Source organism: Drosophila bipectinata, chromosome 3L (genome assembly GCF_030179905.1).
Source record: "Drosophila bipectinata strain 14024-0381.07 chromosome 3L, DbipHiC1v2, whole genome shotgun sequence".
NCBI lineage: Eukaryota > Metazoa > Arthropoda > Insecta > Diptera > Drosophilidae > Drosophila > Drosophila bipectinata.
Genome location: NC_091738.1, coordinates 25,590,220 through 25,614,013, shown reverse-complemented (window position 1 = coordinate 25,614,013; position 23,794 = coordinate 25,590,220). Strand labels below are relative to the sequence as shown.

The following is a 23,794-nucleotide window of genomic DNA, read 5'->3' as shown; positions in this document are numbered from 1 at the left end:
GTTGGAGTCAATTCTGATTCATCTTTTTACAACAAATTTTATAATTTTTTTTTTTTAATCTCCTGTAAAGGAGATTTTAAAATTTTGTATTTTTCTTGATTAGATTATAAGTTTTGGTAAACACTAAAAAAACAATTAAAATATTATATAAATATATATAAAATCGTTAATTTCGTAGATTACGCACGGTGACTACTGCTCTTAAGTTTGTCATATGATCATTTGATGGCTAGTATAGAATAGTGTATTTTAGAATAGAATAGTACTATAGTAAAACATAGATGATAAGGCCAATTTTGAATTAATAAATATTTTTTATACTTTCCTCTGAGATAATTGTTCCTTAGACTGGCTGTATCCCGATATCACGAGTCGATCAATGTTCGTCGCGGAATAATAGGGATAAAAGCATGCATGTGTATCCTTTAAAAGCATTTTACTGAAACATACAAATAAATAATAATTTTATTAGAATAAAGTTCAGACACATATATAACATCTATAATGTAGACTGGTTTTATTAATTTTTAATATTTGCATTACTTGGTTTGTTAATCTGTAAGGATTAGTTTAAGCAAAGGGTACAAAAACCGATTTCTGGGTTGTTGCCGCAAGTTGCACTTGAACAAGATAAACGTGGAGAAAGAAATTGCAAAGTTTCTAAATGGGTAAAAATTGAAAGAATTGGTGGTAAATAAATGGAGATATAGCACAAAATAAAAATGATAAATTAACAATTTAAAAGTGTGGATTGCGTTACAATATTTTATACGATTTTATTCACTCACTTTCCGACACTCAGCAACTCTTGCTGAAGCTGTTTTTGGTGTTATGTGTAGTCAGCGTTTTGTGGTGTAATTCATGACCAAATATTTTTTTTATTGTTTACAATGTTTTTTTTTTATTTTGTAATGTAGTGTTAAATGCTATGACTTAACATACTGGAGTCCCGCTGCACCCGCTGTAGTCAATTTGCAAGTAGACTCAGTTGAGCTGTGAGGTTCACAAATGATTGCTGCAGCTGAGCACCCTGATACTTTCCTCGTTGCTGATTCATAATGGTCATCTGTTATTCAAACGATTTAAGGCGATTGTTCGTAGCTATGCTTCCCTTTCTCACCACGTTAATGGTAGAGACAACAATGGAGGGTTTGGTTTTGGAGCAGCTGGATAAGGAAATTCTCACTGTGATGTCACGCCAAACAATTATAGTAGTAGACTATCATTGTCCACTTTAAAGACACCATTCTCGTGGTTCAAAAACTTTCATAGAATATTTCGGCTTGTTGCTGAACTTACTCACTTTTATAGGCTGGGCCATGGATAGTGGAAACAGCGTCCACTCGTCTACAGCGTGGTGACGTTCATTGAAAGCTTGCTTTTTATGTCTTCTAGAAACAGGGAAAATTCTTTCTTTTGAAAATTCCAGATGAAGTTTTTATGTCGACTACCCGTACGAAATTATCGGGTCCTGGATACGTTTTAATGACTCGTAAAAACAATACAGCATGTTGTGCATCATAAGCTAGATTAGAATGCTCTAATATGCCTCCCACACGGATTAACCCAACGAATCCGAAGATGGGGCCATCGATACAAGAGAACCCTTTTTATCTATTGTTTTGTATCGCTTTAACTGTTTGTATTCTGCGTTAAATTCGATTCAAAGGTTCGATTCGGTTCTAGATGATGCGTGCTTGGCTCTATTCGCTTAGGCATAGAGCTTTTGTTGGCGCTCTGTTCGTTCACGTTGGTGATCCGTTACTATTTGTGGAACGAGTTGCTGTGCCTCAGTTTTATAATTCTTCTCCAAATGCGTCCCTTGCGGCTGCCATGCTGACATATTATGTCTTCTGCTCCAAACTATTATTAAATCTTCAGAATCAAATGTTATTATGTGTTAGCTTGCTGGCAGTTCCTCGGGACAATACAACAACTGCATTGTTAGCGGATCATACGTGGCGCTATTGCTGCTTCCTTACATATTGAATCTTGGCTATTCGATTGACCGATGTGTTTGCAAAAGTGTGGTATGTGGAAGCCGCTGCACTTATCCAACCCAAAATGACGAATGAATGAATGAAAATGACGAAACTTTGTCTACAGACAAGCGTAAATCTTGCCTGACTCTGTGCGTGAGCTCTGCCTCTAAAACTGCTGCGCCAGTCTGGGTAATGATTGCTTTGCTGTAGCTGCCACTTTCGACTTAGAATAGCTTTACCGAGACTTTGCTTGATTTTTTACGTTGCTCGTTTATTGCTCCATAGGCTTTCTCTGAAGCGTTGACGAAGGTGTTTAGTTCCTGAGTGATTGAAAACTTTCCATGTATGTGTCTTGGGATGCGCAATTTATTGAATGCTTGAAAGTCAAAGCGATACTTTTTCCATTCTGGCTGGAGATCTAACGGGAGTTCGTCGCCCCATGCCATTTTTAATTCCCACAGGTATTGCACGAAGATTTTTAACTTTTATGTTAGTCTTGACTGGACATCCAAATGAGCCCAAGGGTTTTGACACTGTATTGATCTAATGTCTCACCTAATTTCACGTCGCTCACAGTATCTTCCATAGGTACTTCCATTTTCGATGCTTGAAGCCGGATTCGCACTGCTTTTGCGACTGAATTAGCACTCGTCAAACAATCGGTTACATAGAAGTCGTTTTCGAGTGCTGTCGATCCTAGCGGGTAGTTTTCCCGTGACCGGATTGATACCTTATTAAGTCATTTTGTTGCCAGGAATGGGGCTGCCTTTGTTCCGGAATCGTATCAGCCTCGACTAAAACTCGCTCTGAACTGTGGATCCCGTATGTAACATATCATTCAAGGATTTCCCACTTATCTTCTTGCAAAATGGACCATATACTACGCATTGATGAGGAATAAAATAATGATCCCTAGGTATATGGCTTAATTGCACCAGTTTCATATATCCCAATACTTCGTACTCTTCCATGAAGTCAGAATACCCTTTCCGAACGTCACCAGCCAGGCGTTGCTAAATTGCTAGAAACCTTTTGATAGCAATATCTTTTGACTCCCGTAGGGTTGAATAGTGTTTGGCAAAAGTCAGCTTGTTTGAGCCGTCTCTTCATTTTTTTTTTTGATTCTTAGTAGATAAGTTCTCCCAAGTTTGTCGAACTGGGGATTTGCTTATGCACACAATTTGCAATTGCAATATCCTACTCGCAATGAGAAAGTGGTTGAGCTAGTTGGTCAGCTATAATATGCGGAAGTACAAAGGCTTCTATGCGCTTGGTAAAATCCCCATGATGGGCTTTACTATAACAGTCACTCTTGCTCTGTTCATCCTTGGTTGTCCACCAATAACTTTGATTCGATGTTTGCTTTTGTAACGTTTTAACGACAACATTGATGTTGTCGTTCGGTGATTAAATTGATCTGCGATCCTGCATCCAGCAGTGCTTGAAACTTCGCTGCCTGCCTGTCCGTGATCAGTTTAAACTACTATCTTTGCTGAGACAAGAAGGTTGTAATTTTTATTGCTTACTACACCTACATCTGAAGCTTGGAGGCTTGTAAGTTCTAGTTGTAAAAGGTTTGATGATTTTTGTCACACTTGAAACAATTTCTTCCTTTGAACTACCTCGATTTGTGGTCGGTTTAAAAATAAAAAGACGCACATTTTTTGTTTTTGTACCCAATTTTGTCTTCAAATACTGTTTTATGGCGGAACTTATTACATTTATACAACAAGAGAGTTGTCACTTTGCAACAATAGCACGATGCTTGCCTGTCGGATGCATTGATTTTCTTAGTCTAATAATTTTCCTTAGAAATTCATGCATTGTCTGCAAGGGGAGGACTTCTACTGAGTTTCTTATTGAGTTTCCTATGAAAGACAACTAAAAAGGCAACCCATGTAAATACGTAGATGTCTAGTCCCTTCAATGATGCAAGGGTTTCTAGGGTGGTTATATACAGCTTCATATAGTTATAAACAGCTAGTTTATAAATAGTAATAGTTTCCTCGTTTAGCTCAATGTGGGGTATCAGCCCCTCCGCATAGCCTGATAGCGCTACCACAGATACCGCATTTTCTTTAATGCTCGCATACAAGTTTCACGAACCATGCAGGAAAATAAATTGTGGAATAGCTTCCACTTCTTTACATCCCCATTACACTTTGGAATATTTATCCGGGAAATTCCGGGGAATGAACGATCGTTTTTAAAATTTTTTTTTTATGCATATGGAAACGTTTTATGCTAAAAACAAACTTTTTGGTCTCTAGAAATTTCACTAAAAAATTAATTTCGGTGAAAAAAAGTTTGTGCCTGAAAACAATTTAAAGTAAATCGGTTCAGTAGTTTTCCGCCAATCCATATCACCGCAAAGTCATTTTTCAAGAAACGCCATTTCGAGATATTCGCGTTTAAAGTTTCAAGTTCAGTTCAAGGACGCGACGATGCGCGCGGTTAGGAGCGCTGTAACTTTTTTTCTACTGCTCGAATCTCTATGAAAATTTGGGAAAACGTTCTTAAGGGGTTATATACAGTTGTGATATATGAAAAAATCGATTTTTTTGTATTGCATATTCTTTAACTATATTCTATTGGGAATACTCTCACAAAAATTTATAACGATCGAAGCATTAGAACCGAAGCTGTAGCTATTTATAGCGCACTATCTGCATATAAAACTTGAACAAACTTGAATCTTTAAACGCGATTATCTCAGAATCTTTTTTTTGGGAAATTACCTTTGCGGTGGACACGATTACTAAAAAACTACTAATCCGATCAACCAAATTTTGACCACTTATTTATTATGATATTAGCTAGTCCGTGAACGAGGGATTTTCAATTTTTTTGAAAACTCCCTTTTTAAAGCACAAAAAACGAAAATCTTATACATTGAAAGAGTACATTTTTTGTTAAAAACGTCGCCATTTTTAATTTTTAATCAAAACTTTTAAAAATCCCTCGTTCACCGACTAGACAATATACTAACTAAACTTTTTTGAATTTTGGATTTCGGATGAACCGTTTTCGAGAAATCATGTCCACCGCAAGACACCATCGAAAAAAGACGATCCGGGAATTCGGCTTTAACATTTTTGTTATGTAATATTTTTTTATGAAAAAATTTAATTAAGTACCCAGAAACATGTACTAAACAACATCGTTAAAACATTTTTCATAAATATTTTCTATGGTGTCAAAAAAAAATCGATAAAAATCCATATTTTTGCGCGGTACAACTGTATATAACCCCTTAAGGAGTTGTTCTTTAAGATAAAGCAATAAACAAATTTTGGATGTTTTGAAAATAAAAAAGGTATATAACCCCTTAAAATATGCCTCCTGGTTGTACCCACTGTCCAGTTCTGGATTTATAAATAGGCCGCATAGGCCGCGGCCTAGGGGCGGCAGCGTCCTAGAGGCGGCAGATTTCAGAGAACGGTGACTCGATTTAAGAGGATAAAAGTGAAACGCGTCCACTGATTTTCTCATGTTTTTTTATAAGTACTTTACATAAATCCCGTTAGAAACTCATTCCTATCGAAACCTACATATATTATCGCGTGATGAGTAATAGATTCTCATCTATTCTTATTTTCATTTAATAGATTCTCTCATCTGCAGCGCAGCGAGTGCAATATTGTAGTAGCATAGTTTACAACACTAGTTAAATCGTTAAAAAAAAGAACAAACAGAAGAGGTCCAAAGTTACTACCTTGTGGGACACCAGATGAAACGTTTATAACCTGTGATGTACTGTTTTTAAACAAAACACGCTGCGTGCGGTTCGATAGATAGGAGGTCAATCACTGTACTATTTGTGGAGAAAACCCCATAAGACACAGCTTATGAAAGAGGAGATGGTGGTTCACAGAATTAAAAGCTTTGCTAAAGTCAGTGTATACCACATCAGTTTGCATGCAGCTCAGAAAACTTATGTGGATAATCGAAGAGAATTCAAGAAGGTTAGTTGTGGTGCTTGATAAAACTGTGCATCGCTGTGAAGTGGAAATAATGCTTTTACAAAAATGTTGGAGTGGGAACGTAACCAGTTTCTCAAGCAGTTTGGGAATCGCAGATAGGTTAGCAAAAGCAATACCTAGCTCAGAAGAATGTGAAATATTTTTATAGGATAGAGAAGGAGGAAAAAGATTTGATTTACGTTGTATATTGACAAAAGAATAGAAGGAGCTTTGATCATTACAAAAGTTTACCTTACAATTCATTATATACTACTTATAAAGTTGATCGTTGAGAATAATAAACTGGTTGCGAATATACAGAAAGTTTGACTGATGGCACATCGATCCTGACTTAAGAAACTTTCTGTAAGCTTTAGATTTCCTGTTCTTAAGACGAGAAAGGTGTTTATAATACCAAGGTGGTTTTGTAGACAATGATAATGGGACTTCAGGAAAAAATTTGTTCAAGGCATTATGAATTATTTCGTAAAACGAGTCCGTAGCTGCTTCAATTGTGTTTATAGACGAAAGAACATTCCAATCGATTTTAGCAAAATGATTCCATAGGGACATAAAATCAGTCTTTGTGAAGCATTTTAAACGAGGTTGAACATTAAAGCCAGCTTCATTGTGAGGCACATCAATTAATACCGATGCTAATAGTGTAGGATGGTGAAAGTCTTCAGGAAGCGATAGCGGCGGGGACCGAATCACTGAAGCAATGAAGACACCACATGCAAAAGTTGGACGATCCAATCGAAACACCATGAATTTGATAACAAGAATTGCATAATCAGAGACAGAGGAGTTAAGCCAAGTTTCAGTAAGCACGATAGCATCAAAATCAAAAGAAGCACTCTTTGTAAAAAATGGGCTCAGCTTACCCAGAATACTTCTAACGTTTTGATAGCAGCAGGAAAATACAATGTTATTTCGTTTTATGAAGCCGTTTCTGCAGGACTAGGATTCTGAGCGTCTTTAGCTAGAAATTCATGAATGATACTGTGCTCAGGCCAAGCTACAGGATCTAGTGCTTTTTCAAGGTAGGAATCTGGTAGGACTATTTTAAAAGAAGAAATAGAACGCTTATGTTAAAAGTTAAACTTAAAAACAGCTATTTCATTAAGAGCTTCCTTAAGATGGTTTAACAGGTGACTCCTGACATCATCAACAGAAGCATCCGGCATAAGGCGAGAGACAAATATGGCCTTACGAGGAGCAACCGCCCTCAGCGAAAGAACAGAAGATCTAACTTCAGGCGCCACACCAATCAGAGGCCTTGGAGACATCACAGCAAGAGAAGAGGGTAGGTTGTCCAACGATGGAGGTTGTCCAACGATGTCCATCGATAGAGGCTCCCAGATGATAGGAGGCTCGGGATTTGTACTCGGTACACTGAACGCTTCTTGCAAGGGATAAAAATTAGAGTGCCCTGAAGGATCAGCATAAGTAGGTAGACAAGTAGGCGACGGTAAAATGTTTGGTGTTGAAAATTCATCGACTTGTACAGCATGGGATGTAGGGGTATTCAATAATTTAGCAGTCAGCAGGTTGTTGTTCGGAATTTTTCGTCTGGGGGATTCGCTTAACAACTTTAGCCAAAGGAATTGAGTTTCAAGAGCGAGGAATTGCTCATTAAGGGCTGAGAATTGTTTTCGAACATCTAGGAAACCATTTCTCGTCTGTTTCATAAAAGTCCGCATCTCTAACTCAATTTCTCTGCAAGCGATGCAAGACCACGTCTGGCCAATTTTCTTGTTGATAAGGTCACTTATCCGTCACCAAATTCATATTTTTTTGCTGTGCAAATAAAACTCATTTTTGACGGATTGCAGGCCGCTGTAATAGCGTGTAAGGAATTTAGGCTCTCAGAAGCACTCTGTAGCCGAGAGTGGGCGATCAGATCGGATGTAAGAGACGACGTTACAAAAGAAATGTGCAACGAAGGCTTGGCGTCGTGAAGAACAACAAACTCCACAGTAACTATGATGTAACGGGTTACGTCCAGGGAGTACAGCTCGGAGAGACTTATGTTGGAAAATATAGTTAAAGTGCAACAGAGATAACTTTAAACGATTAAATGTATAAATAGGAAATAAATAGTTCAATGAACTTATTAAGTCGAATTTATTTTTAAAAATTAATCGTTATATTTCTACTTGTCGCGAAAGAAGAAAACTTGAGTTCAAAATCGAAGATAATTCCAAACTGGCAAGAGCGATCGAAGAAACACGTCCGGGTACGGCAAGTAAATATACAGAATTATGGTTAACAATGGCTTACAAGCCAAAATTCAAGAACAAGTAAAATTCGCTATGATTGTTCCTTGTGCAGCTCATTCATTGAATTTGGTAGGAACCTCGGCCGCTGAGTCTTATACAGAAGCCTGCTACTTTTTTGTGTTGCTAAAGGAGGTACATACTTTTTTCGTGAAGTCAACTGAACGTTGAAAAAAATTAACTAATGAGATTGGAAGAGGAAAAATACTTAAAAAGTCAACCTCAGTCGTTGGTCGGCTAGAGCAGATGCCTGTAAATGTCTAAAACATTCCTGGGATAAAGATACAATTACAGTTTTAAAAATTATTGAAAATTACAGTACAGAGAAACCGGTTCTGCGAATTGAGGCAAAGAGAATTCGCATCAAATTAGAAAAACTTAAAATTGCGTTCATGGTCTCATTTAAGAATGTTGAAGAGGTGAAATAAAGTGAGCATTCAGATTCAGAGCTCATCTGTAGATGTATTGACGGTATTTGATCGGTATATATTAGACGGTATTAGTAGAGTTTGTAATAGCAGAACGAGAAAACTTTGACTATTTCTAAGAAAGCTACGGAGATGAGCACACTTAAGAAATATCAAGGTAAAATAAAAAGACAACCTAAAAGAAAAAATATGACGAGTAAAACAACGAATGAAGAACCTGAAATACCCAGTGTTTAGGTGAGGGGCCGTTGGGCCGCCGCTCAGCTGAACTTAAGAGCGCACCCGCGCTGAAGAGCGCACCCCCGCTGAAGAGCGCACCCGCGCTGAAGAGCGCACCCGCGCTGAAGGGCTCATCCGTGCTGAATAGGGCATACGCGCTCGCCCCTCTATGCATTCTCTCTCTCTCGTCGGCCGTCGTCGATTGTCCGCTCTGGTTGTAGCGTTTATTATACCCTTGTTTTTACTAAGTTAAGGTTTTTAAGTCTTATGTAAGCAGCGAATAAAGCTGAATGCGTATAACCCGAACGCCCCTCTATAATATTTTGGTCCTTCGAGCCGGATAATTCCTTTCTTCTACCCGAAGTTCTCGGCATTGTTCCGCCAAAAGATAAGTACATTTTTCCGTCTCTCTGGCGGTCTTCAGCAGTGATCCGAACATTAAATTTCGTTCACAATGCTGCAAGATTGTTTTTCCCTCCGTGTCAACTCCAAGTCCGAGTTTTCCGACACAACGGCAGTTTGAGATTTTCTACTCTTCTTCGTCTTCAAATTCAGCAAATTTTTCCATCCGTCTCCGTTTTGTGTGCTGACCATATTCCTTGCCGTTTTCGACCTCTCCGTTATCCATCCGCTTGCCAACGGTCGAGGCATATGTGCATCCACATACATACTGATACACATACACATTTTTTTGGTGCAATTAATCCGCGAAAAAATCGCAAGTGAACAGTGAAATTATTTGGTGACAAAAAGAAGGCATAATTAATATTGGCCAGCCGGTGTGAATTAGTTCCGGAATTTCCAAATTCACCGAACAGTCCGCCGCTGTCGTAATATTTGTTTTTTTTTTCTTCCCCAATCAGTGTAATTTTTTACACCATACAGTCCACTTATCAACGCTCCATTGTGCCAACATATACCCCACAAGCCCTTACATACATCCGTACTTGCATGCATGTTGCAAATATTTTCTGCCTCCAATATCAGGAAATATATAACCGATAAAGATAAAAAAAAAAATTTTAATTTTCTAAAACCAACAATTATAAACCTCCAAATCCGTGAATATGTCGCTTAAATTCTCAACTTAGCCGCCGTAGTAGCCGTGTTGTCTTTTTTTGAGGCTGTTTTTTTTTTTAAGGGTACGTACAGGGTGCCGACGGCATAACCGTCTGCATTTCCATAAAAGGAAAATGCGGATTCAATTCCACCTTTCCGGCTTCGTGATAATTAAACTCAATTAATTAAAGATTAAGGTTTAAACTCCACCTTTCTGGCTCCATAATAATTAAATACGACAACTAGTCAAAAATTAATTATTATTAATTATTTTTTTTTTTTGTGTTAAATACAAGCCAAAGTCAAGTCCACCTTTCCGGCTCTGCAAGTTCGGAAATAGTTAAGAATTCAATATCTACGTACGAGCCACACTTGTCGAAATATACAATATAGACCGTCATCAATTTTCCAAACGAGCACGAATTTTCCGGTACTTCCATTTTCCGTCCCTCTAACGCTTCTTCTACTCCGCATCAGGCACCATCCGCCTAAAATCTCAACAAACCTCGTCCCCTTTGGTTTTTTTTGGGTTCCTGAAGTTTTCTTCTACATTCGAATTGTGCCGCATACGACGTTCCTTTCGACATCGGCACTACTAATTCCCACTTGTACCTTGTAATCGCATTTCATCCGCGATCTCACCGTTTTCATCACATTAGTGTGACCGGCCACCGCTTCGTACGAGGCACCTACTGCGCAAGTCAGTTGACAAGCGCTGACCAGCGAATTGGATTCTGAGAATGCCCACGGGAGACGACAAAAAGCCGCGTCCGATCCCAACCATCCGTTTGGACAGATCTCAATCCGCATCTCCGCGTACGCCTCTGTTGAAGCCAAAGGCGACTAGTGCCATTCCAAGGGCAAAGAGTGACAAATCCGTCGATACAATCCCCGGTCCTTCACAGAGGCAGACTCGCTCCATTGCGAAAATGGCACCAAGTGCGGTCGAAGTGGCGCTGAAAAAGTTCATCGCCACAACAGATCGAATTAGCCAATTTGAGGCTAACATAAATACTCCGGGCGCCCCAGAAACAGAAATAGGAAATGTAAATGGGCGCTCTGACTACATTAAGAGGAAGCAGTTATGTTTAAACTGTTTTGCCCGATGGCACCAGCAGCGAGACTGCACGAGCGCCCATACCGTGTACGCCCTCGAGCTGCATTGACGCGTCGCTAGCGGTCGTCTTCATGACAACGCAGACGAAGAACCGGAATGCCACACTCTTAAAGAAGGGTTTTTAGCCTTTAAGCTGCTAAAGCGTCTTTGCATTCAAAAGAAATGCGAAGAATTTCTTCCAAGCCTTACATCCTTAGACACATTTTTAAAAGAATCTGTATCGGCATCAGTGCAAACAAAAATTACAGAGTTTTTTCAAGAAAAATAATACATAGAGTATCTAAAAATAAATATGTGTATATATGTACTAGAGGTCTGCAGGAATACATTCTTATTGCCTCAGCCATAGAATACATCCGAATGGAATAGAATGAATGAGTGCAAGAGACACAACGAATTGAATGAGAGGGAGTGAGAGTGTGAGAAAGCATTGTAACTCATGGGCATTCTCTTGCTTTGAAACAGAGTGAGTTGGTGTGGGAAGTAAAAAGAGTGCTTTTGGAATGAGGAATGCAGCCGAATGTCTCGAATGGTTTTTAACACACTCTATGCATTCATTTATTTTCTTCTGTTGCGCAAAACGCTTCTTAAATACTTCCTTAATAATGAGGGAATTGACCGAAAGGTGAATTATGATAGAGTGTTTTTTTACTTTGGTTTTTAACTGTTATTATTATTTTCTTAGTCTTTATTGTTTAGTTTTTCCAAATTAAATTATTTTGCAAATTTTTTTAGCGGCAAAATTGTGCTGGAAAATTATTTATTCATAAATATTGAAAATATTTTTACATTTATATAAGTAAAATATGTAAAATAAAATATACAGCGTAATAATGAATATTTCTGGAAAAAAAATCAATGACTTAATTTACTTTTGAATTATTTTATTATCAGCGTCTAAAAATACAGGCAAATATGCATAGTTGTATCGTACATTCTAGAATGCATTCGAAACAATTCGAATGCGAACTGTAACTCTAACTCATTCAATTCGGTTTTTATCCCCCGAATGTTGTGCGAGTGAGACCTACACAGTCGCACTCACCCATTCATTAATTTTCGTCTCAGCATTCTATCTCACTCAATTCATTTTCGAGGCTGTGCATTTGAATGTCGTTTTTTAGCTATTCATGCAGACCTCTAATATGTACGTTATATAAGAACTACAAGCTTAATTCTTTCAATTTGCAATGTTATATAAAATTCATTTAAATGGATCAAATTCATTCTATTTTAGACAGTTTATAAAAATTACGTTAGCTGCCCTTGTAAGATAGCTGCCTCCAAAATCACTGCAATCGACTCAAGGCAGTTAAGCAAATTATACTTTATTTTAGTAAGGTATGTAAGTACATGCACCCCATGGGGCGGCGGAAATAAAGTGGCATACACTAATAAAACACTTAAATCCGGCCCCGCCACTGTCTATTGTCTTGTATTCATATTCATATTCCTCAATTTCTTGGACTTGACTACAAATGATTTTTGCAAGTCGTTAGGGGCACCCACGGTGCCTTGCCTTGAACTCTCGTAGAGCACCTCTCTACTAGTTCTCCTTATCGACGAGATAACTTGCATGCACAAGTACCAGGAGTGTACTTTCATTACTACCACCCAGCCGTCCAATTCCCAGTTGGGACTGTAGCTACTCGTCCTTGGACCCCAATGAATACTTAAAAGTTATATTTTAAAATATATCGGGAATGAGGACCAAGTCCCGGATGGTACTACTGAATTATTTTGCCTACGATTTTGTATCGATACCAACTTGTATCGTGTATTTCGAAAAGACCGAGATTCACTCAGTACCCAATGTGTGCGAGGAGGTGGTGTGATCATTGTTATCCGTCGATCTTTTCAGGCTGCACCGCTACGCACCACCGTTGCCGTTTCAAACCCGGGCACCCATGGTTCATTCGTCGTCATTGCGTCGAATATCCCTCCAAACAGTGCATTTAGTATCTATCATGCGCATATCGAAAAAATCACCAGTGCACTATGGGAAAAAAGTCAATTTTTTTGGCATAAAATCAAGTTATTTTACAATTTCTTTTTAAAAATAAAATATATTTTTTGAATTTACATACCCTAATTAGCCAAGAGCCGTTATCTAAGATTTTTCACTAACAACGCTATAGTTTTAATAAACGAACAAAGTCAGCTGTTCGATTGACTTTGTTGTGTGCTTAAATTAGTAAAAAAATCTTTTCAAACTTTCACTGTTTATTTTGTAGAGCAACAAATTGATTTATTATTTCTGATTATGGCAAATCGTAGCAAAACTAGCTTAAAACTAACAAGTTTGTTTGTGTTACGTAGTGTATAACTTATAAATGGCACAACGTTGCAAAAAGGTAAAAACGCAAAGTTATTACCAAATGTATCCTTAATATTGCACGTTTCTTCAATAAAATGACTTATGTCCAGCAACTTATGAGCTTCCACACGCTGCCCTTCTCGAAGTTTGAGAGAAAAACAGGCGCTCGGAAGATGCTCTAAGAAGCTGCATACAAATACAACTTTACGGCGAGCAATTTGATTAAACTTTAAATCAGCAAATATCAACCAAAATTAAATGTTTCATTGGTTATATTAAAAAATATTTGCCAAAATGCTACCGTATAATGGACCAATTTAAGAAAAAACACTCTTTGTGGCTAGCCGGCAATATGAGTTTAAGCGTTTGTGCTCAAAATATTTCATCGAATAAACGAGGTCGCCCAAAAATGAATTATGAGGATGCTGGCGTAAGGCTCAAAAGAAAAATAGCATCTGAAATTGCAGAAGAAAATAACAATTTTCTTTTACTCCACGCTGCCACCTTCAACAGAATCTGTTGGTTCAGAAAGCGGCTTCAACAGATTCTGTTGGTCAGTTAAAAGAGAAATTGTCTTCGATTTTAGGAGTAGACCACCATTTGATTCATCGCCTTTACATTATTTTGATTGCTATAAATTATAATTATCCCATAAATTCTGAAAAATTCAAACTATTTTGTTTTGAAACTTTCACCACATATATATCGAGCTATCCTTGGTACCCCATGTCTCCGACTGTACACAAAATTTTAGTACAATGATATAAAATCATACAAGGATCAATCGTTCCAGTTGCCTCTTTGGGAGAAGGTGCATCGGAAGCAAGGCATAAATTATTTAAAGCTGACAGAAAGCATCACGCAAGAAAATGTAGCCGCATTGACAATATGTCTGATATGTTTCACAGGGCTATGGATTCGTCCGATCCTTTACTCTCTAATCTCCGCATCACCAAAGAACAAAAGAAAAGAAAGCGTATTCCAGCAGAGGTTATCTATCTTTTAGAGGAGCCAATATTGAATGAAAAGGACAAAGATACCTCCGTAAGCTCGTCCGAAGATGAATCCGATTACGATAATGAAAGTGATTGTTTGGAAATATATGGTCCGATAAGGCAATGGTCCGATTCAAAAAGCAACAAAATCCGAAATTACACATTATTATTAATAGTATACATAACAAATTTCAAGTTTTTATCTTTAAAACTAGAGTTTATGCCAAAAAACTCGACTTTTTTCTCATAGTGCAGTGTCTATGTGTCTATGCTAGAAAGTTTGACCCTAGTGCTTGGATGGTAGCTGTCGATTTCAACTTAAGCTCCCCTTCGGATGGCTCAACTGATGATTGTTATATTAAATTCTTGGTTGCCCATTTTAATATTATTGATATTTATGCCCCTTGTGAAGGTACGAAGATACCCTCCTGCCTGTGAGGAGAATAGGCTTCTTTGGTAAACAAGAGGTTTAAAAAATTTAAAGAAAATATTGGATAAGCACTACAAACGATTCATAAAGACAGGAGGCCTCGAGCACGAGTGAATACCGGAAATTTATGCGGGAATTCGAATTCCTGAATAAGTTTCTTTACAACCAAAATATATCCGATGTCGAAGCTAGCCTCCGAACGAATCCTAAAGCTTTCTGGCGCTATGTTAATAGCAAAAAAATCGGTCATACCTTCTTCCAGATGTTATGGTAATTTAGTAGCCGACTTGGACTAGGACGTTTCGGAACTTTCTTCTATATACCTTTCCTCTACCTTTGAGCCGAAGGTTCAGCTTGCCGAATGATATGATTATTAAATTCTTTTTTTCATTGAGCCTTTTCTTAATGTGAAAAATATGGATATAATTGACTGTGACCTAGTTGAAGCCACAAGACATTTTACCGAATCACACACACCTGACTTGGATGGTATCTCCCCATTCTTTCTTAAGAAGAGTATTGCTTTCCTTTCTGGCCTTTAACTGTTGTTTTCGGTCTTATCTAAGCACTACATTGAAGCTTTTGAAACCCGATTTTATGTTGATGCCATTTATAATAACTTCTCAAAAGCCTTTGACAAGCCTGGCCAAGTTATATAAATTAGTTATTCATTCCTCCCGCTAAAGTAAGCGGGCTCTTAATATCTGCACGGTTTATTCTATCTATAATTATAGTTTGACAGCTAATGAGGAGGTGTTAGATCTAGGTGTCTTAAATTTAAATTTTCTGGTCACTTAGACTATACCAATTAAAAAGTCACACTTAAGCCTCACCGTCTACGCTGCATTTGTTCGGTCAAAGCTGGAATATGCTTCAATCATTTTGAATCCGGCTTTTAAAGTTCGTTTCAACAGAATAAAGCGACTCTAGTAGAAATTGTAAACCAAGGATGTCAGGATGCTAGTGTTTCAGCTGAACCCTAACCACTTCAGGGCGGCACAAGATGTGCTAGCGCACACTGTGCGGGTGGTGAAGGCGGACATAGCGCTCAATAGCAAGCCCCATAAGGCTGGCTCAGACAACCGCTGGGCAGTAGACCCATAGGGGAAGGCAGCGATCTGGAGCTGCAGCGCAACCGTCGCACTCAGTGCACAGTGCGGAAGGATACGATAAGGCTCGGATAGGCGCGGCATGGCTTTACAGCTGCTACCTGGCACCTAGCTTAACCAGCAGTGAATTCGAGCGAATGCCTGGGAAATGATATCAGAGGCCGTTCTGATTTCCTTGTAGAAGGGGAATTCAAATGCGACAAATGAGAGAGGAAGAGTGATGAGAGAAACCTTTGCCTTACTCGATCTCGTACTACTTAAAAAGCCGGGCACACCTCCAGAAAAGCCGGGACAGGATCCATCATAGATCTCACATTCGCAAGCCCCTCGCCAAAGACTAGCGCTAACTGCGGAGGAAAACCCATGGGGCAACGCATATAAGATGGTGGTGCAGAGGCTGCGTGCAGGAGGCCAGTCCCCCACGGACCCACTGAAAACCATAAAGCGAACACTGTTACCAGCCCACCCCCCCTGCAGACATTGAAGTGGCTGAGGTGGTAACCGAAGAGGAAGTACTGGCTATAGGGAGAGGCTTAGCCCCAAACAAAGAACCGGACCCCGGATTCGGTTCCTAACCTAGCCCTGAAGCTGGCTCTGGCGCTACAGCCGGGCAGCTTCGCGGAGCTGTACAATAAGTGTATCCGCGAAGTCACTTTTCCTACCAGGTGGAAGGTACTGCAGTACTGCCTAATAGTCACCCTGATTATCAGGAACGCCTTCAATACGGCGGACTGGGGCTAAACACTGGCAGCCCTAAGACAGTTCAACGTTCCCAGTGCACGTTGTCAGAAGCTATTTTAGCTGCAGAGTGCCACTTTTCAACACGGACTTGGGACACTGGACCTACACCCTCATTCCCAACCTTAGGAAGTGGGTGCTTCGAAACCACGGGCAGGATTAAACCTCACACAGGTTTTGAGTGGACATGGCTGCTTCCGGATATTCCTGAAGTGCTTAGGCCACGCATAGGAGGACTGGTGTCCCGTACCGTAAAAAAAATTCAGAGCCTGGCGAATAAACGACCCTTAGAAGATCTGATGATAAGCTTTTCTCGAAGAAAGACTGACAGAAAATACGATTTGCTGATTTAATGATGTATGTGTAAGGATGATCTGTAATTTTAGGCAGAGAATAAGTTGTTTGAAAAAAATTTGCTAATAGATCGGAAATGGCCTGATCAGAGGTCGCAGATGAATTTTGGAACGTAAGCAGAGGAGAAAAAGACACATGATACGGCAGCGGCGAATATTATTCAGCGTTATGTACAGTAGAATTTGACCGAACTAGTAGATATCTGGAAAAACCTATACTACAAAATTTTTTTTATATTTAAGTAAAAGTGTCTTTTTAGTATTTTTTTAATTCGAGAGGCACTTTGTAAATTAAGGAGGTTTTGTTGAAGCGGACGGATATTTCCATGACACACATGAGTCAAAAAATGTATTAAGAGCAGTGGTGGGCACATGTTTAAAATTTGAGTGCATGCGTAGCAGAGAAAAACAATGAGAGCAGAGCATTCACTGAACTGTGTGAGTTTCACTGAAGTGAGCATTCACTTAAATAGTGTATTTTATTTAAAAAAAAGATTTCTTAACTTTTCTTAAACTAAACGTTGTTATTTTAAAGCAACACTTCTTAAACAAATGAAAAACCACGCTTTTCTATCTATATTTTCTATGGAGAAAACTCGTTTCAATCATATTTAAGAGAAAATTTTTCTCAGAGAAAACATTTTTTTGTTTAGGTTTTGGCTGTCAAATGAGGCAAAATGGGAGCAAAAGAGAAAGCTAAAAAAATTTGAGAGTGCCCACACTGACAACGTGCCGCCAGAGCTGCGGCAGAATTTCCGACCCTATGCACGCGTGCATTGAAAAAAGGGAGTTTGTCATCCACAATTTAATGTGTGGTACAATTTTCCTAAGGTGACATTCATCGAAGCATGCCAGAATATCGGACCAATCAAAAGTATCGAAAAGGCTAAAAGGTTTGTGAAAATCAGCCTTACGGACGTAGCGAATCTTATTTTCCTCGCATGGAACCTTTCGGTTTCGATTGAACCTTTAAACGTGGGGTGATATGAATCCTCTGGGGTTTAAAGAGACAAAGCTCTGGAAATATACAAAACATAAGTCTAAAAGCCGACCTAACGAAATTCTAACATGATTAATTTGACCTAGGAACATGTCAAACATGCCCGCGGTGAGTGATAAGTGACAGAGATGGTATGTTATCGGCATTAGAGCACTTATAAGACTAAAAACGGATTGAATAGCGGATTAGTGATGCCAGTATGTGGGTTCAGACGAAGGAGTTATATATGAACAGGTAATGGGTAAAGATTTACCGGAAAAAATGATTTTAATGCAAAAATTTGTAAATCACCAACATTTGTAATTTTACCTCTTCAGTAGCATGTTGGGAGTTGGGAATCTACCGAAATGAGGACCCCTCTTCGCAGAGATCGATCACGTCTAAAATTTGTGTAATTGCTTGCAAAAACTTTGGAGTTTCATTGAGCAGACGAGCTTAAATTTCATAAATTAATAATTACGAATATAAACAAATATATAAAAAGCTTAGAAGCTCCATACCTTGAACCAATAAGCTTTGTAGAATGCGAAGGAAATTTGCAAAAATAGAGATAAGACCCTCTATTGCACGAGAAAGGAACAAACAAAAGAAGAGGAGCTATGCATGGAATTAGAACTAGTTATTAATTCGACTCCAAATATACCACAGCACACGCTAAGCGATATGGTTTAAGTTAAAAACTGAAGTGTCTTTAAATTCGATTCTCATGTAATTTAGCACCGCTTTGAGAGAAGAAATGAGAGAAGTCGACGTTTAGGGGGCTTCCAAAGGCGAAAAAGATTCCAAAGGCACTTCTTTTTTTTTTTTTTTTTTTTATTTTAACGTTGCTTTTATTTCTTGAATCTTCTCTTTGCGAGACTAACAAGAGGTGTATCAAATCTTATATTTTTAACTTAACTAACAGTCATATTGACTGATACGGAGTTAGACGGCCCTAAAAATCGATTGCTGGGTTGGGAGGTCGTTGCGTCTAAGGCGGGATACGCTAGAAACCCGAGTCAATCCCCGAGCGAGAAAATTTGGGTGCGAAGACAGTTTTTCTTTGTATGACTCTTTTTGCTTCTGGATTTCGTCTTTCACTGCGAGGATGCCCAGATCCCGGTGGATGTTTTCGTTGCGAACATACCAAGGTGCCCCTGTGATAGTTCTCAGGATTTTTGATTGTGCGCGCTGTATGATGTCTATGTTGCTGCTGCTCGCGTTCCCCCACAGCTGGGAGCCATACGTCCAGATTGGCTTTAGGACTGAATTGTACAGTAGTAACTTGTAGTCTAGGCACAGTGGCGATGGTGAGTTTATGATCCAGTGGAGGCTGCTGGCTTTCAGTTTTAGATGCATCTTTTTGCATTCGATGTGCTTACGCCAGGTAAGTCGTCTATCAAGGTGAACGCCAAGGTACGTTACGTCGTTAGCTTGAGGGATCTGCATACCGTTTAGTAAAAGCGGAGGGCATGTTTGTCTATTAAGAGTAAACGTTATATGTTTACACTTTTGTTCGTTTATTTTAATGCGCCAGTCGGACTGCCACCTTTCCACTATTGTGAGATGATAAGCCAGTTGGGTTGTTGCCTGCATTGGGCATCTGGAGCGACTAAGAATAGCGGTATCATCGGCGAACGTTGACGTTGTTAGTTGTGCGCTCGTAGGAATATCCGCAGTATACAAAACATATAGACACGGCCCGAGTGCGCTTCCCTGTGGAACTCCAGCTTCGATGGTGTAGTCGCCCGAAGTAGCTGCGTTGCATCTCACTGAGAATACCCTATTGAAGAGGTATGATTCCAGTAGCTTGTGGGTGTATGTTGGCAAATACGTTTTAATTTTGTGCATGAGTCCGATGAGCCAAACTCGGTCGAAAGCTTGAGATACGTCGAGGAAAATAGCGCTGCAGTATTCTCGTTGTTCGAAGGCTGAGCGTATTTCGGATGTTAATCTGTTCACTTGTTCGATGGTTCCATGGTTTCTTCGAAAGCCAAATTGGTGTGCCGGGATGATATTGCAAGCTTCCAGATGTGGTATTATGCGAGTTAACAAGCATTTTTCAAACAGTTTAGACAAACAAGATAGAAGGCTTATTGGTCTGTATGATGACGGAATTGTGTGGTCTTTTCCAGGCTTCGACATCATTATAATAATGGATTTCTTCCACTTTTTTGGGAAATAGCCAAGATTAATGATTCCATTAAATAGTTTGCAGACAACCTCTATAGCGCATTTTGGAAGTTCGATCAGCATCTTTGGGGTCAATAGGTCACCACCGGGAGCCTTTTTTGGTTTTAGCCCTCTTATGACTTTTTCGATTTCGTTCGGCCGGAATGGAGGTGCGGCTGGCTGAGGGGAGGACTCTGGCTGAATTACTGGCAGGAGGAATGAATTTGAGGCTGGGTTTGGCTGGAAGACACTTTGGAGATGTGTGGCGAATGTTTCAGCTCGGTCTTCGTTGCTGCGAGCCCAGCATCCCGAAGAGTTTCTTATCGGGGTGGTCGTTTCAATTGGGGCACTAAGATTTGGGTGGGCCCTCCACAGGGGGTACTTTGTGCTTGTTGGCGAGAGATTCTGGATGTACCTCAGCTGTGCATTTTCTTCCTGTTGGTGAAGAGCCTGGTCGAGTGATCGGGTTGCTTCCTTAAGGCGTTGTTTTGAAGCTGGTGATCTGCTGTTTTGCCAATCACGACGCGTGCGCCTCTTTTCTCGCACGAGCTGTTCGATTTGCTGATTAGATTTGAAGTGTTTGTTTCGGTCTACTTCTTTCCTATGAGGAGTAGAGATTTTAGCTGCCGCAACGAGTACTTCTTCCAGGGCGCTCGTAGTGTAGTCGATGTCCGATTCCATGTTAAAATCCGGGGCGAGTTCTATGTGGGCACTCACGTACTTTTTGTATTTTAGCCAGTTTGTTTTTGTCGTCGTCAGACTGAAGGGGTGTTCGGTTATTTCTGGGCTTTGAAGAAGCGTTAGAAGCACAGGCGAGTGGTCTGATGATAAGTCCGAGACTGCTTTGGCACTTATTAGATTGCGAGGTATGTTTTTTGTCACTGCAAAATCAATAAGGTCTGGGAGCTTTCGTGAGTCTGTTGGCCAGTATGTGGGACTTCCAGGGGAAACGTAGTCCAGTTTATTTTTCACATTTATAATTGCATTGTACAATTGTCTTCCTTTGGGAGTCACTAGACGTGATCCCCAGTGCGTATGTTTGGCGTTGTAGTCTCCTGCGGCTATAAATCGATCCCCAAGTGAATTGTAGAAGTCCATAAATTGTCCTTCCGAGATTGAGAAGCGAGGAGGGCAGTAAACGGCAGCAATTGAAAGGATTCCGTTGCTTGACTGAATTTGTATCGATGTGGCCTGCAAGAAGTTTGTTGCAAACCTTTTGTGAAAATGGTGTTTAATTCGTTCTCTGATTAGAACTCCAGTTCCGCCGTGGGCTTTCCCATCTGGATGATCTGTGCGGTAGATTGTGTAGCCTCTTATATGAAAGTTGTATTTGCTTGTAAGATGCGTTTCCACCAGTAGCATAACGTCAATATGGTTTTCGGTCAAGAATTGTGACAATTCTAGTTTATGCCGTGAGACACCATTGGCGTTCCACATTGATATTCGTAGCGCCTGCATAGATTATTTGGACTGTTGTGCTACGAGCAGCTGTATCACCATGTTCTGGTTTTGAACAAGCGTTTGCATGGTCGTTTTCATGAATGACATAAGCTCCATCATACTTTGTTGGAGGGTAAGCATCATAGTTTCCGTTTTGCTGTGTGGCTGTTCTGGGGCCTGTTGAGCGCTTTGAGAGTTAGGCTGAATTGGAATTTCCCTTCCAGATCGTAGAGCATCGGCATAGGAGAAGCCGTTGGTGGTGTTTAGTGGACCGAATGAGGATCTCGCAGCTTTGGCGAAGAAGACGTCTGGCGTCGTTTTTGACGCAACGTACGCATTCTGTGGATTTTGGTTGCGCGTTGCGGTCGCTTGACGCATGCGACTCTTTAACTCCTTATACACAATACATCCTCTATAGTTTGCCGTATGGCTGCCTCCGCAGTTTCCACATTTCTTCACGGTACTGTCCTTGTTTGTAGTGCAGCAAGCGGACTTGTGGGCGTCCCCGCAGACTACACAGACAGCCCGAAGTGTGCAGTAAGACCTTGTGTGTCCATACTCTTGACAATTAGTGCATTGCACTGGACCGTTACGTTTATGTGGCTCTTCAACAGTGATTTTCCGATGCAAAAGATATTGCAGGTTGTAGATTGGGTGGACTTCGTTCTTCTTCAGCGACCTGCTTTCAGGCTCGAGCTCGACCTTGAAGAGGGGTTGTGGCTTTTTATCTTTATTTAGAATGTTAATAACATTCTCGGCGGCGAAGCCCTTTTCTTTAAGGGCGGTTTTTATTTCCTCGGCGGTAACATCAGGTTCTATTCCCTTTACTACCACTTGTAGGCCCTTACTGCTTTTCAGCTGGTACGTGTAATAGTTTTTCTGTACAGTGTCCAGATATTTTGACACTATTCGGAAGTGCTCTTCAGTCTTGGTTTGCACCTTTGTTTCATGGATGTTCCCTTTGATAAGCGGAACAACATGAAAGTTTTCACCGTTCCCGATCAACGACGCAATTTTGTTGACCAGGGCACTTGAGCTTTTTTCCCTAATATAGATTGGAGGGGGCTTGGGTTTTTTTGCGGTGTCTTGGGCTGGTTGGTTTTCCTCAGCCTCCGCCAGTAGGGCAAATCTGTTAGTAGTGGATCTGTCTGGTTCATTATCGTTATTCAGGACACGGTTAATTTTTGTTTTGTTGCCTGCCGGATTACTCTGCGGGCTAAGCTTGCGCTTAATTTGGATGTAGCGATCCATTCCAGTCTGTGTGGCCGTTGCCGCTTTGGCACTTTCCGAGGTTGTTGTTTTTGTACTCGCTGTAGTCGTTGACGTCGTGGTACTTTGAGTTGCAGGGGTTTTCGCTGTTGTTGCAGAAGTTGTAGCGCTGCTTGTTGTTGGTGCGAAATTTGTTTCCGATATTGGAGGGGGGGTTTTACACTGCGAACTCCATGACGCGGGAGTCGGAGTGAGCAGAGCGGGTGAGCAAGACCGTGCCCTTTGGGTTTCAGCGGTCAGTAAAGCCGGGTTGCTTTTAAGCGCCGATTTTTCCACTTCGGTATCGCGGGTTGAAAAGTAAGAGTAGAAGCCGTTTCTTTGGTTCACTGAACTTCTACGCTCGTTCTTTTGGTCGTTGCTCAATGAGCTCATTGCGTGGTACGTATTTTTTTTTTTTCAACAATGCACTAGTTTTGGTTTAGCACATTACAACTGTTATAAAAAAAAAGCTTGTCTGTCGCTTTTAATAAATTGTATTTCAGTGTCTTTTCGCTTATATTGGCGAAAATATAAGCGAAGTGAAGTTTTCCCGGAGCTCGGACAAAGCACGTCCGCTCAGTTCGGTAGTTCGATTACGAAGGCACTTCTTAGAGATAAACTGATGGATTAAAACTGACTGAAGACTTAAGCAGCAAAAGCATTAGGAAATGCAAACTGTCTTCAATGATCGGAGAAGAGCATGTAAGCTTCCCATACAAAAACAAGCCTCTTAAGCGTTACGACCCATTAGGCAATGCCTACAGGCCATGACCACCGATGATGAGTGGCCCACCGGCACACACCCATTCGGTCTAAGCTCGGATTCGGACTCCTAGAATGCCAGGCTTAGGGGTTGCGTATATCAATTGACCTTTCCTTACGGTTAGATGTGAATAAAGCAAAGATACCGATAGTAGAACTATGCTCTAGCGGCCAGCTAGCGGGTATCCGCTTCGCAAGTGACTTG

The 23,794-nt window shown here is 40.1% G+C and overlaps 1 protein-coding gene and 1 long non-coding RNA gene across 10 annotated transcripts in view; one reads left to right on the top strand and one right to left on the bottom strand.

The window, feature by feature from the left end:
• Positions 1-23,794, bottom strand: part of nAChRalpha4 (nicotinic acetylcholine receptor alpha4) — a 270,245-nt gene that overhangs the window by 30,915 nt on the left and 215,536 nt on the right. For 8 of the 9 annotated variants that reach the window (XM_070279509.1, XM_070279508.1, XM_070279511.1 and 5 more), the window contains one exon: positions 328-439. In XM_070279509.1, the coding sequence (XP_070135610.1) occupies positions 328-439 (112 nt within the window). Of the gene's footprint in view, positions 1-327; positions 440-23,794 lie in introns of those variants that run through there. The other variant, XM_070279515.1, reaches the window with a different exon arrangement.
• Positions 17,684-18,415, top strand: LOC138926229 (uncharacterized). The gene is made up of 3 exons (XR_011442636.1): positions 17,684-17,881; positions 18,075-18,222; positions 18,306-18,415. It is a non-coding gene; the product is annotated as an uncharacterized lncRNA (long non-coding RNA).